Below are 17,112 nucleotides of genomic sequence, written 5' to 3'. Positions count from 1 at the left end.
CATACTAGGCAAAAAGATGTGCTGATAACTCTAAGACCATGAAAAACAACTGTTTTCTCACTACTGTCCCCTTACTACTGCAGGGTTTGGGACTACTGTCCAGATTCTATGAAGAGAAAATTTTGTGATATTTTAGGCTCATTAATGACTACTGTTGACAGGCTTCAAAGGAGGTCATTTTTGCCAAAGAAATAAGGTAGAACTAAACTTCAGTAGATAAGATGATATGAACAGTTTCCTCTTCCCCTCCCCCCCCCCCCTTTTTAAAAAAATACAAACAAACAGGTATGTCTGGTGGACAGATGGATATTCCTCTGAGAGAATAAAGAGGGTCCGGCAGAGAGACAGAAATATTACAGTGTTATTATAGCTTCAGGGATGACAGTTTCCTCCTCAAATCATCAGCAGAACTATGCAACGCACTAATTTGAGATTGCTTTATTTAGCAACCTGTTCATTTACATACTGAAAGTTTTCAAAGTGTATAATGAAGCATCCATATATTTGTAAGGATTTCCAAGGGTGTTGTTATAACCTGTGCTTAGAATAAGTACTGCTGTTATAATTCTGTACCAGAATGGAGGCACTGTAAGACTAAGCAACTTTCTTGCAGTTCTGTAGGAAGAAACCTGAAAATTCAATGGAGTTTTCTCAAGTTAGCAAGAGCTTTAAGTTAAAGTTATTATTCTTTTCATCTTTGTTTAGTTTAACACACTAAAAACATTAGCTAAATAGCAGCATTTTCAAATAGTTATTAAACGATATTGGTGCAGTAGTGGTGAGTTAGACTTCAACATGTTTAGAGAACATTTTGTGGGTCATGTTGTTATCATTCTATGGCGTAATTAGGCAGCTTCCTCGAATGGATGGGCTTTCATTTAGATGATCAAGTAGGATAAAAAATGTGAACACAGAAATGTAGCAATCAATTTGAAAGTGACTACAGTTTCTGGGTTTAAATTGAGTAATCCTTCTCAAACTTGACAGGTCTTCCAAACTGTTGCAATTGAGTCCAACTGTGGTAGAAACAACAGGCCAGGAAAAGACAGATCTCTTGTATTGTGTTGTTTAATGTAATATTGTTAGTTTGTGCTTCAAAGAAAGCTTAGTAGCACTGTTTCTTTATGTTTAATATGCAAAGTGGCCAATAATCTAAATATTGTAGATGCTCTGATGGCCATTGGGAATTACGGTAGAAGTGGTCCTAAAGATAATGGGTTGTTTGCAGCTGTGTGTAGAATTGGTGCTAGATGCAAGCAGCAAGATGGAAGGAAAGGCAGAGGGTTTACCTTCATATACAGAGTTGGCTTCAAGACAAATGAGCAATGATTGGGTCAGTACTTCATGTGCCTTATGTAGCTAATGTGATTCAGATGCCTGGCATAGCAGACAGTAAACTATGCTGATACTGCCTGAAACGTCCCCTTCCCTTTTAATCTTGTTTGTTTTTAGAAGTCAACAGTTGCCTGCTGACAGTAACAGTCAGCTTAAATATTTGGTCTTGATGTCGAATCTCAAATTGTTCATGCATCTCCAGGATCTAGTGCCCCATTACTGCCAGCATTATGTATTTTAATGAATGCAGAATGGCATCGAGGAATCGAAATTGCAACATCAAAATGGGAGAAAAAAAATCACTGCAGCTTTCTTCAATGAGTAACTGTTAATGCTAAAAGCTGTTGAACACATTAAAATCCCATTTAGTGAATAGCAGAACCTAATGAAAATTGGAACAATTCAGTGAATACAAATGTGGGATAATACTGGTTGGATTGTTTCTGTGTGTAAATGCTTCTCTTTGTTCCAACATCCGTTACTTAGTGCTGAGAGGGACTAGTAGCTGTAGTTCAAAGGATAGGTAAAACTTGGCCTTTTACTGGCTGTTTGGTTCTTCATTTACATATTTTTCTCCTTACATTATTAGTTTTGTTTTTGTTTTTGTTTTCTTTAAAAATCATCACTATTTATATCTAATATTCCAAAGATGTATTAACTTATTGTAAGGAAAGCTCAACAGGACAATTAAAAAATAAGCATGTAGTAATGGAGCGAAGGGGAAATACTGAAAAGTAAGAGAGATCTTACTGAAGACAGGAAAAGAATAATGCCTAGGAAAAGGCATTATTTTCTCAAAATAGTTTCAAGAACCTTTTTACAGAGGTTCTGGTATTAACAGATTAGATTCAAGTTTCTAACTGCATAATCTTCAATGGCAGTCCCTCCAAAGCCCAGTTGCATACCCAGTCATGGCAACATTTCTGTTTTTCTGAAGCTCCTGTCCTAATTTCAAAGTCTTACTTTTTCTCTCTCTCTTTTTTTTTTTTTTTCCCTCATGTATTTTCATGCCTGTCTTATTGACAGTATGCATAAAACTGAGTAGGAAGATATCCTGTCTTAACCTTTTTTGCCCCCATTACAATGAAATATTTTTCTTGGATATTTTCTTAGCCAAGGTTATTCAAATAACTTTCAGCTTTTTTTGGCAGCCAAATGATTAATGCCTTAGTATGGAGAAAAATAGTTTGTTTTACATTTTTAAAAGAAAATGGATTATTTTTTAACAAAATGCATGTCATGATAGAAACGTATTTTCTGTGGAAAGAGAATTCAGAAGCTTTTCAGGAAGCTCTAGTAATCAAACATTCCATTAAGATTGGCGAGTGAAAATGGCAAATGATTGCCATAATGCCCTAATGTTCCTTCTGAATTATTATAAGAATTAAATCTTCAAATCCCGATTTGTTTCCTCAGATGCATAGTAGTTGAGGTAAACTACATCTGGCTTGCATGTTACAGAATCACAGAATGGATGAGGTTTGAAGGGACCTCTGGAGATACCTAGTCCAATCCCCCTGCCAAGCAAGATGGCATCCCCCTATGGCAGTCCCCCTGTCATGTAGCAAGATGGCATCCAGGCAGGTTTTGAATATCTCCAGGGAAGGAGACTCCACAACCTCTCTGGGCAACCTGTGTCAGTGCTCTGTCACTCTCACAGTAAAGAACTGTTTCTTCATATTCATCTGGAACTTTCTGTGCTTCAGTTTGTGCCTGTTGCCTCTTGTACTGTTGCCAGGCACCTCTGGAAAGAGTCTGGCCCCATCCTTCTGACACCCTCCCTTCAGATATTTATACACATTGATGAGATCCCCTCTCAGCCTTCTCCTTTTCAGGCTGAACAGGCCCAGCTCTCTCATCCTCTTACGTGACAGATGCTCCTGTCCCCTCATCATCTTAGTAACCCTCCACTGGACTTGCTCCAGTAGATCCATATCCCTCTTGTACTGGGGAGCCCAGAACTAGACACAATACTCCAGGTGTGGGCAGAGGCGGAGGATTGCCTCCCTCAACCTGCTGGCAACACTCTTCCGAATGCACCCCAGGATACCATTGGCCTTCTTGGCCACAAGGGCACATTGCTGGCTAATAACTCACTCATTGCTGACTCATATTACCTGTAAGCTTATCAAAAATTATTGTGTCTCTAATAATACTTAATTTTTTTGGTATTTTGTTTTGTTTGTTTGTTTGTTTGTTTGTTTTAATAAATTTCATGTTTACTTTTTTTCTAAACAAGTGAATTCTAGCATTTCTTTTTCAAATAAAGATTTTTTTTATTTTTTTTAACTTTTTGGCTTGCTTTTCCCATCTTCCTTTGCCTAAAGTTATATAATGGACGTTACTAGTTTTACGACTAATTGCTACTACTATAAATACTGGTGATATCCTAGTTAGGCTATAAAAATTTGAAGATAAATAATATCTTCTATAATTCCTTTTTGTCTTCTGATTCTTGATGGTGCATTCAGCAGACATTTTTCCATTTGTCCCTTCTCTGTCATTGGGAAGACTAATATATATGGTAGAAGGTTTTCTTTCATGTACATAACACTTAGACCCTTATGGACAGAGCTGAAATCTTTTTTACAGAGGCCAGCTCTCCAGAATAAAAATATCTGATAACCAAAGATAAGTAATGGAATATTTTAGAAAGCCGGAGTAATGGTTTATAAATTTTGAACACATTGCTTGGTGTCAAGTTCTCTCTATATACAGTTGTAATGCAAGTTGGAACATGCGGCTTGCTGGACAGGAATAGTCTTCCTTCTCCTGATACAGTGCTGTGAGAAATTTTTATCTATTTTTATCAATGTATGTCTGACCATAGTCTCCCTCACATGATGGACAAAAATAGTAACAAGCCTACAGACGTACTTCAGGAAGAAATAGATGACTATGAAAACCTCCTTATTTTTAAACAAACAAAAAAAAAAAGCAAGCAAGCTAAATAATGTCAGTATACACTGTTGCATCCAGCTACACATATATTTCTGCCGAATTCTGTGTTAACAGTTTAATTTCTGTTACATCCAGACTAGATGGTGTTAGCATTGAAGCTGCTGACCACTCTTCAGCTGGGAGAAAGATGGCATCCGCAGTGGAGTTATGTGACTGTCCCCCAGGGTATGATGGTACCTCATGTGAGGTGAGTATCATGATGCAGACTAGATCAATTGTGTTAAACTGTGATTATTATAAGCAACCAGTATCGCTGTGTTGATAGAAAGTAATAAGAGAACTGTCCATTTCTGTTATAAATTTGGTATAGCTTGTCTAGTTGCCTTTATTTCTAGGTAGTAAGTAGTTCATTACATTTGATAATATTTGGAATCTGGAGTTTTACACCTCTGTGGTTGTGAAAAGACGATATTTTGCTTAACAAAAGGAAATGTGAACAGTATTTGCATTTCAGTGGATCCAGCTGAATCAATTGGACTTCAGCCAATTGATTCTCCTAAAATTAGGAGAGTGGCAGTTATGCATCCTGTGCACAACAAAGTTGGAACAAATTACCTGAGGTAATGCGGTTGAGTTTCCTCATTTTTTTCCCCCAGGACTTTGGAGTCCTTGAGGATTATGTGTGTGTTCCCATGAGGATTGTTTCCCTTTAGTTTGGTCCCATTACAGATAATGACATATACACATACTCAGAAAATGCACACTTTCCCACAGATTCATTAGCTGGCACACAATATGTTCATACCAATACATGTAAGATTAACTAGCTCATATATGAATAGCTTGGGTAATCTTCAAAAGATCTGCCTTTGAGGAAATAGCTTCAAACACCAAGATGCTCTGCTTCACAAAACTACAAACGGTATGCCATTTACACAGGCACTCTAGGCATTTGCTTGTCAACTCTCTTTTTCTTTAAAATCTTCAATGCCTATATGTGATATTTAAGGCCTAGAGTGTAGTTTCATGCCAAATGCGTTTGCTTCTAGCTGGGGCTAGATAAACTAATCTAGAAAGAAGACCGGAAGCAATTAATGGATATTCCTAGCACTTCCAAAGTGGTACAGACAGGAAAAAAATAAGAGAATATTTCCTACTGTGGGTGAGAAATCAATTTGAAGTCTAACCATTGTCTGTTTAAATATTTGAGATAAAAAGCTGGACACAGTCATTGTGCTTCACACTTTTTTTTGGACTTGTCCATTTTTCACCTCAGTTAAGACTTAGCTGTGATTTGCAAGAAAACAAATGAAAGTCTCTGTCTGCAGACTTTCAATATCTATTTTTGCTGTAGAAGCTGTAGGGCATGGGTAGAATTCCTGGCCTCGTGTTGCTGAAATTCTCTGTCTGACATTGTGTTGGACTTGATGATCTTGAGGTTTAGCTTTCCAAACTAAATGATTCTATGATTTTTTTATTTCATGCTAAGCCTTCTGTCCAATTCAAAACAGTTCCTAAAATGTGATACATGTTTAAGATCATATACCCAATTAGAAGGAACATATGAAGATAGCTGCAAATTCAATGTCTCTGCAGTGGTGAGTATGGACACTCTTCAGTGCCTGCCCTGACTGCTTGCTATTGCAGACCTATTGAACTAAACAAATTGTATTCCTTACCTCCCTATGTTGGGTTTCCTCCCAAGAAAATTAGACCAACAAGATGTGATAGACTTTTGCCTAAGCGTACTTACTGAGTTTCAGAGTACTTTTGAACGGCTCAGAAATGTCATTTGACAAAGCTGTCTTATTTTAGGAGATCAAGACAGATAAAATTTTTCATTTCTATGCCTTTATTCACTGAATTAATTTCTCATGAGTCTTTTGTAGCTGAGGTTCAACATATGATATATGTGGAACAGTTATGCTTGATAGATGAAAATGTGGAAATATTTTTTGTTGTGAGTAGATGGTTTGTTTTTTATAACAAGGGCAAACAACAAAAAAAAATTAAAAGTGAAGTTTCAGATTTGCAGGGAAACTAGCAACTGAGAATACGCAATGATAAACTGAAGATGTGGGATTATTTAGAATACTGTATTTCTTTTCTTCTGAACACTGTTGTCCTTTTCCACCACTTTGGTTCTTCCAGTTTCAGCCTAGCACAGTTTTATTTTTATTGACTTTATGCAGGTTTTCATTTTCATCTTCTCTTCTTAAAATGTAATGTATGTTTGTTAAAATGTAATGTAATGTTGTTGCCTGTGTTATAATATTGTGGTATCTGGCATAGTTGCTGCAGCACTAAAAACAACCATTATTTTATTGATATGAACGTTTTGGCGTGATCAGTCTTCAAAAAACAACCAATACCATTTAAAATAAGCTGTCTCTTGTGATATTGTTCCATTGCACAATTTTTGAATTCATTTTCTACAAGATTCTGTTCAAATAAATTTGTTATGTTTTTGCTAGTACGTCCAAGAACTGTACACATAATTACATGAGCTTAGGTAAAGCAGATAAAATTTTAAACTTCAAATACCGGTGGAAAGCATTCGTGGTATTTACTTTGTTCTACACATGTGAATCTTCTGACCTTTATTTGTCAAAATCCTTATGTCTAATTGCTCCTTTCTACTAGATTTGTTCCCTTTCTATCAACTCTTTTGCTTTCCCTATGGAAGAAATTTTGTTTAACTTGCACCACTCTGATGGTCAGAATGGTTAGATCATCAGAGAAGTCAGAACTTTCCTGACTTTTAAATGTGACATAATTTCTTTTCTTAAGATCTCAATCTGTAAACTTTTATTTTAGGTCTGTTTTCATTTTTTTTGTTGACATTCTATGTCTAAGACTTTTAGAATTAGAGACTTCTGGAGTCCTATCTAGTGCAATATTATGTTTATCTGTGCATGAGATCATTCTTTGCAGAATCACTGAAAAAGATTACAGTAGATTTATACAGAAACAGGGAGTTGCATCTCATGTCACAGAAGAAAAAAAGTAGAACATTTTCTGCTAACCTATTTTCCTTTTCTGGATTTTATAACTCTAAAATTTGATTTCTAGAATTTATGTTTTGCTAGGAACGCAACCAAGAATGAAAAAAAAAAAAAAGGTGGGGACAAAAAGGAAAAGGAAAATATTCTTTTTAGAAGTCTTTTCAATTAATCTACAAATCACACATTTTGCAGTATTTAGACAAAAATGGGCATTGTCTTTATTTTTAAAAATGAGAATCTCCTTGTTTCCTCTTCGAGAAAGTGGTGAAGGGAAAGGGATTTTCTTTATTAGCTGATACTTTCAGTATTCTATCACTGCAAAGCTACTTTCTCTAGTATTAACTAGGTGCTTCTGAAGGTCAACACTATGTCATGCACTTTTTTCCATTATGCAAAATTCTAGTATCACATGAGCAGAGGAAAAGTAGTTAGCAAAAACTATAAAGCCATTTGTGATATATATAGTAAGGAAGACTGCTACCTGACATCGTGTTATGAAGAAATGGAATAGCTGAATTTTCACTGATAAATCACTGTTGTATGATGTCACCTTGCCTAAGAAAAACCTATCCATGGATTTGATACTGATTTGAATTTAATATTAAAAAAATAAATAAATAAATAAATAAAAATAAAATAAAAAATTAAAAAAAAAAAACATAAAAAATAAAAAAATAAAGCGCACCTTCTTAAAGGAAAATGATTGGGCTTTATATTTAAGCAACACAATTTGTAAATAAAACGGTAGCTTTGTTTTTAGCCTGTGCTTTATTTCAGTGTAGCCATTTATTAGACTACAAACAGAAAAGACTAAATGATGTTTTAATTGCTCTTTGCAGCTGAGCTGCTCAGAAATTTTGTTGTTGTTTTTGGGGTTTTCTTTCTTCCTTCTCTCTCCTTCAATATTTTGCCTTCTGGCTTTTTTTTTTTTTTTTTTTTTTTTTCAGTCTGTACCTCTTGCTTTGATGCTGTCATATTTCAATTCTTCATTCCTCTGCTTTATTTTACCATTTCAGAAGAATAATCAAGTTAAGGCTTCCTCTAATCTCACACCTACAAATAATGCTAAGGTCAGCGCAATGCCACAGCACCAGGAAGAACAGATTTCTAGAGAAATGTTGGTGGCTTTTTATTCATTTGACATGCATGTATTTTTGTGTGCCTGTATCAAATGCAACTATATTTTACAAAATCACATTCTTTTCTCTGTTCAGACAAGTTGTTTAACTGTTTACCTAATGTGTTATCTACCTTGCAGTATTGTTGGCCTCAACACAGACGTGTGAATGGCACAATTTTTGGTGGAGTCTGCACACCATGTACATGCTTTGGTCATGCAGAAATGTGTGATGATATCACAGGAGAATGCCTGGTAAGTGTCATTATAAGGGAAACTTAATGAACATGATCATTCATAATTTCAGTATGGAAGTGCAATTGAATTAGCCGCCTCTGAGACCTGGAATAGTTGAGGAGAAAAAAACATCTTAATGTTGAACGGTTGCTGAAGTTAAGGATCCCCTCATACCAAAATATGGTTTCTTCTACAATTAAACAAAATATAGTTTTTTATTTACATAGGATTTATGTTTTGAAATAGAGTCAATAGTAAATGGCATGTAGAAAACAACAAATGTGACAAATGTGTCCATATTCTTCCATGCAAGAATTTTCTCCCACTCCAGTCTTCTGCAGTGTTTTACACTACATTTTATAGAATGTAGCAGATAACTGTAAATTTTGTTCTAGTATGATATGGAGATATTGTTTATGGCTTCCCTCATCTAAATTCCTGCTAACCTTGAAGAAATACTTAATAAAATATAATTAGAAAATAATAATAAAATAAAATAATAAAAGTATGTGATTTAGGTAAATCAACTTATTTTTCTTATAGGATAAGGATATTTTATTAGGAGTTACCTAATAATTCAGCAATTAAATCTGATATTATCCACAGCAAATATACCAGTACACCACTATTTCCAGCCCATTCAGTAGCCTTTTGGAATTGGGGAATTATGCTGAATAGACTGTTCTGATTAACTCAAGGGCATTTTAGTTTTACATTGTCTGATATGGCATGAAGCTTGAAACAACATTTCTCATTTCATTAGTCTTGCAGAAACACAATTTGAACTCTTGCCAGTTTAGTGGGATATCATACTCTCATTTCCCCACAGAATTTCAAGCAGACTTGGTATTGTGCATGTTTCTAAATGTTCCCTTTTATTTCCTTAAGAAAAAGCAGCTGGGAAAAGTCCAAAATGAAAATTCAGGCTTTTTTCAATGTAATTTGGCATTTAGAATTATTGCTGGTCTTCCTGTTTTCCCCATACAAGATGTTTAATTGCATTGCTGTACAAAACAAGACATCTTTAATGTCTGGATCAGTGAATTCTTCAAATTGCTTTTTCATGAATAGAAGCTTAAAATGATTCTCAATTTAATTATACTGTAAGCTGTAAAGAAGTGCCTAGGACAAAAAATGTGTATGACATGACAGTCATGTTTTAAATCTTTCATTTATATGCAATGAAAATATTTATCATCACTAGGGTAATAGGGATTTGTGTTTCTTGACAAAGATAGAATTTATTACATTAATGACTGTAGCCTCCAGCTCTGATCTCTATAACATCAGTGTGGGATAAAATCAGTTAACAGAAAAGAAAGGAGAGTGAGAATCCTGTTGTAACTGTTGACTGTTTTGCTTAGTGGTGCATAGTCAGATGGAATTCTGAGGCCACTTGCTTCGGTGCCTTCAAGTTTTAGCCCTTACACAAGTTCTCTGTCTATTTTTCTCTCTAACACCAGCCTGGATGTGAAAGAAGGCTGTAGAGTTGCATACTGTGGTGCTTTTGCACTTTTCAGCTGCTTGTTAGCTACTACTGACTGAGATAGCAGAGCTCCCCCTTTCGATGTTTCAAAGGGTGCTGGTGCATTCACAACAGCACTGAGGCGGAAGTGGAAAATAACCTGCTGAAAAAGTACTTTATGTGTGTTATCAAGTATTCTGTATTTCTTATGCTCTGCCCGAGCTTATACTAGATCATCCTGTAAAGAATAGGAGCACAGGGAGCTTAAAACTAGTTCTGTTTTTTTTTTGCAGCTTACTTTGAAAATACTGTAAATGAAGTTAGATTGGTTAGTATCCATGCAGGCTATTAAATGCTGCTATTCAATTTGGATCATAAGCCTTTTGAAGTGAAAAAGAGAGAAGTCTGAATGCTGAAAAAGAGAAATGTTTCACATCAAAGGCATTCGTTCTATTGAGGTTTACACAGCCTTTTGGCCTCCTTATTATTATTCATGGTGTTTTTCCAGTAATACAACAGACAATTTAGGCACCTAATTTACTGATATGATACTTTTTTACTCTTCCTTAGCTTTGAAATGTAGTTGAAAGGCAGCTGAAATATGTTTTTGACTCATGATAAAAGCTCAAATCATCTGCTTCGACATAGGTCTGTATAAAAAGCTTATTTTAATGCCTATCTTGCAGTAACCTGCAAAGGCCTTTGATCCCCACAGCAGCCATATAGAGAGCTGCATGATATATCGTTCTCGTTACCATTGTGATAATACATAACTGCTTTGGTACATAGGGCAAGTTCTAGCATACGGAAATACTCTTTTGTAATTTTACATACACATATTTATGGCAGCTATATGAGGCTGGTTAAATCTAATCCTTGTGAACAGCAAAAACATTTCAATATTTCATTCATGGCAACGTTACTTTCCCACTAGTAAGCCCAGAAAAAACAGATCTTTCCTCCCCTTAAAGAGGTGCTGAAATTGCTAAGAGGGCAGTCCCAGTTGCATCCATTTTGTATTTTCTATCTTTGTGTATAAACAGCATGTAGCATGTAGATGGAGGCCGGTGTCAGAGGTATTTGACATGTTGTGCTTTTGACAGTTTTGATCACAGGAGTGATATTTTCATTTACACAGTAACATAATGATGGATCCTCAGCTAAATGCAGTACATGATATACCACAGGTGAAAATATAAAGCCTGAGCATTGCTCTTGATTGCATTTGTAACACCAGAAAAGGGTCATGAAATCTAGACATTACAGTGGTTTGAAAATGCTAGAAGAGCATGTTCATGCTCTCAAAAAGAGAATAAAATTTTCTGCTCTAGATGACTAAGAAATATACCAAAATAGGCACATGGGCATATGTTTTCATTTTCTTTAACTACTATCTTCCCTGATATCCATAATAGATATAACCTGAGATAGAGCAGCAACATGCCAAAGCACTGTGTTGGACTCAGTCATACTCCATGATTAAAGTTTTAATTTTATCACTAGTCTTCTATTGAGAATGTTTCTCTCTATAGTCATACTTTCACATGTGGACCCAGCTAAGCAGAGGAGGTTTTCAGTGAACATAGTCTTCCCTGACACTAGGTGCACAGATGTCCAGTTGGTTTCTTCCAAACTGAGAGCCAGCTCAATAAGAAGGGGTGGAAAATGCACTCCAGGAAATCAGTAACAAAATCTTTATGCAAGAAGGTCTGATTCATGCATAAGTTTTTTTAAAGAAAATAAAATTCACAGTCTGGTTTATTCTAAGTTTATCTTAGTGTTCTATTCTCAGGTTGTCTCAGTGAAGTTTGTTGGTATTTGGATATAAAAGAGGTCCAGAAAATTGATGCATTCAAAGTAATTTGGGATCTAGTCACTGTAATTTGATGACATAAACATATGAGAATAAACTAGTTCCTGGTCATAAAAATCTAAGAGGCTATGGAACAGACTACTGATTTTACCAAAACCAATCAATCAATGGGTTAGAACCAACTGTATTTCCAAGGGACCATGTATATAATGTACTGGAGAAGTTACGGACAGCTGATCATAATCTTCTTTACAGCCAGTCTCATGACACACACAAAAAAAAAAATATGAATGTTCATACAAACATGAAATTAAGACTTCACAGGCCTAAGCACCTTTTAAGTATCAGTGTAATATCAGTGTAATTAGATATTACTCAAACTGGATCATACTTAAAACCATGGCTGTATATTTTACATGTTTCAAATTGAGATTCAACCAATTGATATAAAAAAAAAAATCATGAGTATTGATAATGTCTTCAGAAGGGCTAATAATTCAAATATTTCAGTACTTAAAGTGATCTAGAAATTTGGCAAATGAACATAAAATTTAATGCATCACTGAAAGGAACAGGCAAAGTATGTCACATCCATTCACATCCATGTACTATATAATTCTTGTTCTTTCTCCAGTAAAACTGAGACCAGCTCAGGCAGAAAGGTAGGACTACACGAGATTGTTATTTCTCAGCCCAACGCTAATATATACACAGTACAACATATGCTCAGATTTTGGCACTGTATGAGTGTTTTGTTCCGTTTTTTTGTTTGGTTTTTGTTTGTTTGTTTGTTTGTTTGTTTTTTAATTTAGAGTTACAGTTAGGAAATAAGTAGATATAGAGAACTGGATTAAGGAGAATTAGTACATGGAAATGTACTAGAGTTATATTTTTAGAAAATTATTCAAAGAGAAGAAGGTCAGCTCTTCATAATGTGAATTGTTTTCTCAGAAGATGGAAGGGTTTTTGTTGTGTGTTTTTGTGTTTTTGTTGTTGTTGTTGTTTTTTAAACTTAAAAAAGAAGCAGCTGCAAATACCAATCTGTAAGCTTTAAGTGTGTGTTAGCTCCCCTCAATTTAATAGCATCTTTGACATAAACTTTTTTTAAGAATATGAACTGCATAAAGATATTTCTGAGGGCATTTAAATCTAAACTTAACACAAAAGAAGAATCCATTATTTTTCAGGAAAAGTACAAATAATTTGACATAATGCTTTAAAAAAGATGAATTGTAAAGGATTTTTCTTTTGTAACATTGAAATTATTTTTGTCACATCTTTTAAAAGCATATCTTAATGTTCTTGTTCCTTTAAGTATGGCCTGTAGATTATTTTTGTATATTAGCACTTGAAGTAACAATCAAGTAGACTTAAATGACCTAATGGAGTAGAATTTAGCCCAGCTGAAGGTACTAAAGCCATAATATTGTTTGACTAGGGGGTCTCAATAGTTGGCATTAACAGTCTACCAAATATGTGAAAATTTAATATGGTGACTAATGCTTTCATTTCAAAGATATGTTGATTGTATACACACAAGCAATAAGAATGCACCCTTTAGAAGTAAACAACATTTCTGGAGACAGATCCTTCTGACTTCAGTGTGCTTATGACTGAAAAGGGTATTCGGCTTATTCAGCTCCCCAAATGTACAGCACCAGCTCTGCAGAGCACAATGCAAAAAACTTCATCGTAATCTTGGAAAATCCTGCAGAAAATAAAATAAAATAAAATAAAATAAATCAGTGTTCCTTAAAGTAGTGCCATTATCTTTATCCTTTATTGAGGATATATTATGTATTTTGTGTAGTAATGATGTTAAAGGTCAATCAGTACCATATACATGATTTACAGTAAATTATAGAAATATTTTGAAGAATACTTTAAAATTGCTTTAATAAGATCATGAGTTTGGAAATATTTACACAAATCAATAATGCTGAAGGAGCACATTAGGGAAATATTAAGGGTGAAACAAATTCTAGAATTGATCTGGAGCCTTATGCATTATCTAAATCAGATCAGAACATTCTCCATTAAATAAAAATTTATCTCATGGCTTTCATGTTGGCCTTTTTGAGTTGTCACATGCTTTTTCAATCTATACCCAAGCACATTGAGATGTAATTTTACTCTCAAAATTGTTTCTGCTTCTTTCTCTGTTTTCATACTTTGTAAGGGCTGCACTTGGCCACCTTGTAGCAAATAATATTCAAAGGAATAATCCAGTGTGCTAAAACGTGGAGGGAAGAAAACAAAACTAAGCCAGAGAAGTAATTTACTGAGCCTGTGATGTATTGTACCAAACTATTTAGGATCTTTAATCCTATGTGGTGAAGAAGAATAGCAGAAGGGATAATTTTTCTCTAAAATTTACGAAGCAAATTTACGAAGCAGTTGTTGTTAGAAGTCAGCATGGGAAGCCAGTTCGTAGGGGACCACTTTCCTTTCTGCCAAAAAAAAAAAAAAATCATTTAATTTGAGATCATGTCAAAGGCTATATACAGAAATAGAGAACTACTGCTGCCACTTTAAGTCATTGGGTGTTTCATATCTGTCTCAAGACTATCTTGTATAATGAAGGCCAGTCATATGCAGGAAAAGCTACTGATGAGTAAGGCCCTATATACAATATACTTGTCCTTGTTTCTACCCATAAAATATAGTCTGTATTGTTTGCTAGCAAACAAGTATTAATTAAACAGTTGAGCCTTTACTACTCTTCACATTTAGAGTATTTAGTAGTCTACTCAAATATATTTAGTATGCTGCTAGCCATATACCTTTTAAAATGAGTTAAAGCACTTAAATGTGAAATATAATAATCTATTTTTATAAAGTATATCGTCTAAGCTGTAATTCTGAGATCAGCGTCTGAAAACTGTTTGTAAAAAAAAAAAATAAAAAATCAGGCTGTTGTAAGACTGCGATACTAAACCTGTTTTGTGATTCTCTGAATGCTAGTTTTATTTAAGCAAGCTAAAACAATACTGTGGCAACTGTATTTTGGAACATTTCTTTATGTTTTACAGAAATAAAACTTACCTAAGAGAGCATAAATACCTAATATGTGTAAAGCACCAATTGTTATAGCTATTCTCCAGAACCAGTTCTCAACTAACAACAGAAAATCAGAATATACCTTGCAGACTTCTTACGATCCAGTTGAGAAGATAGGTTAGATAAACGACCTTCAAGGTCTTTGTCTAATTGTGAATATTCTATAATTGTGAATTTGTACTTTTCATCTTCTATTCAGGACTGCAAACACAACACAGGTGGTTCATATTGTGATAGATGTCTTCCTGGTTTCTATGGTGATCCTACTAAAGGGACAGCTGAAGACTGTCAGCTGTGTGCTTGCCCACTAAACATACCTTCTAACAAGTAAGATATATTTATCGTATATTATACTATTTCACTTATTATATTGTATAAATTTTAAAGTTATACTATTGTATGTACATTTCAGGTTGTGTTTTAACCAAAAAAAATATATTTTGCAATATAAGCTTTTATTCTCATTTTACAATTGTATGGAGCATTAAGTTTTGTTCAGAGGCAAGGAATGAGACTAAAGTTAGACAAGAGTAGGCTAGGAAGTACAACCTAAAATTCTGGATAACTGCCTTTTCTTTTGAATGAAAAATGAGTGTTTGATTTTCTGTTTTCCTTTACAAAGTATTTTTTTCTAGTTTTAAAGTTGAATTTACAGATTTAAGATTTTTTTACATCATTGATTTAAAAATCACTTTATGTTTATCTAATCAGACTTATTTTTTCTGCTTATAATTTTTCTTTTCTGCTGATTCTCCCTCTGCTCTGCTCTTGAGTCCCCACCTGGAATACTGTGTTCAGCTCTAGGGCCCCCAGCACAAGAAATACATGGAGGTATTAGAACAAGTCCAGAGGAAGGCTACAAGGTGATCAAAGGGCTGGAAGACCTCTTCTGTGAAGACAGGCTGAGGGAGTTGGGGTTGTTCAGCCGAGAGCAGAGAAGGCTACATGTAGACCTCATAACAGCCTTCCAGTGCCTAAAGACGGCCTACAGGAAGCTGGGGAGGATCTCTTTGTCAGGGAGTGTAGGGATAGGACAAGGAGTAATGATTTCAAACTTAAAGAGAGTAGGTTTAGATTAGACATAAGGAAGAAATTCTTCACTGTGAGGGTGGTGAGGTCCAGGCACAGATTGCCCAATGAAGCTGTGGATGCACCATCCCTGGAAGCGTTCAAGGCCAGGCTAGGTGGGGCTTTGAGCAACCTAGTCTGGTGGGAGGTGTCCCTGCCCATGACAGGGGGATTGGAACTGGGCAGTCTTTAAAGGTCCCTTCCAACTCAAACCGTTCTGTGATAATGTTGATTCATTTATAGCCTGAATTCAGCCTTAGATTTTGATAGTCAAAATATGTTGTAAGCTTATTTGAGAATAATCATTATTGATTTGTTTTAATAGGTAAAAATAATACTGAAATATATATCAAAACTTTAAGAAGAAATTTCCTTGGTTATAAAGATTTTTTTGTGCTTCTTACTGCTTATAGATTTGTAAGAAATATCAGATATACAAAGTGTCTTGAATGTTTTTAAATTGGTTTTGTCCCACTCAGTATCTGGAAGATAATAATATCAAAATCATTCAATGCAGTGTAATTAAGGAAAACTGTTCTTGATCTTCTCTGGTCAGCCTTTCTTGTACATTACACAAAAAATTGAAATCATGTGTGGCCATTTGATTTAGACCATTTGGTTTTATGCCATCCAGCATGGCTTTATGGTGCAAGTAGAACGTACCCAGACTACACAGAAGATCTGCAACACTTCAAATAATTCTACAGGAAGATCAGGACCTGTTAAGTATGCTTCTGACATGTTTGAAATCATAACTAACATTTGCCAAGTGCCAACCATAAATAGGTTGTGGCTTCCTTTTGAACAAAAAAATAATAAAAATAATAATCATTGTTAGTCCATATGCATTTCAGAAGGATTGTATGATTGTGCTGAACGATAATAGTCTATGCACAGAGGCTGCCCCACCCCAAGCACCTCATAAACACTTTAACAGTTTAAGTGGTCATAAGAGCTGATGTATCCACTTGATCACTTTTTTTTTTTTTTCTCTTCCCTTCAGCCATATGTTTTTTATTTCAACCTATGCTTCTGAGACAGAAGTCAGATTCTACCAGTGAAACCCAGTGTTTCAGAGCTTTTCTTAAAGTTTACAGGAAAAAATGTGTGG

The 17,112-nt window shown here is 34.9% G+C and overlaps 1 protein-coding gene and 1 long non-coding RNA gene across 10 annotated transcripts in view; one reads left to right on the top strand and one right to left on the bottom strand.

The window, feature by feature from the left end:
* Positions 1–17,112, top strand: part of LAMA2 (laminin subunit alpha 2) — a 401,748-nt gene that overhangs the window by 228,558 nt on the left and 156,078 nt on the right. For all 9 annotated transcript variants that reach the window (XM_072036025.1, XM_072036022.1, XM_072036019.1 and 6 more), the window contains 3 exons: positions 4,372–4,483; positions 8,500–8,613; positions 15,133–15,260. In XM_072036025.1, the coding sequence (XP_071892126.1) occupies positions 4,372–4,483; positions 8,500–8,613; positions 15,133–15,260 (354 nt within the window). The remainder of the gene's footprint in view (positions 1–4,371; positions 4,484–8,499; positions 8,614–15,132; positions 15,261–17,112) is intronic.
* On the bottom strand, positions 10,818–15,170 carry LOC106016132 (uncharacterized). Its single transcript, XR_001188622.5, has 3 exons — positions 15,016–15,170; positions 14,264–14,323; positions 10,818–13,581 (listed from the first exon to the last, which is right to left on the bottom strand). It is a non-coding gene; the product is annotated as an uncharacterized lncRNA (long non-coding RNA).

This window comes from Anas platyrhynchos, chromosome 3, assembly GCF_047663525.1.
Source record: "Anas platyrhynchos isolate ZD024472 breed Pekin duck chromosome 3, IASCAAS_PekinDuck_T2T, whole genome shotgun sequence".
Taxonomy (NCBI): Eukaryota; Metazoa; Chordata; class Aves; order Anseriformes; family Anatidae; genus Anas; species Anas platyrhynchos.
Note: the sequence above shows the minus strand (reverse complement) of the source record. Positions and strands in the feature narration are given on the sequence as shown.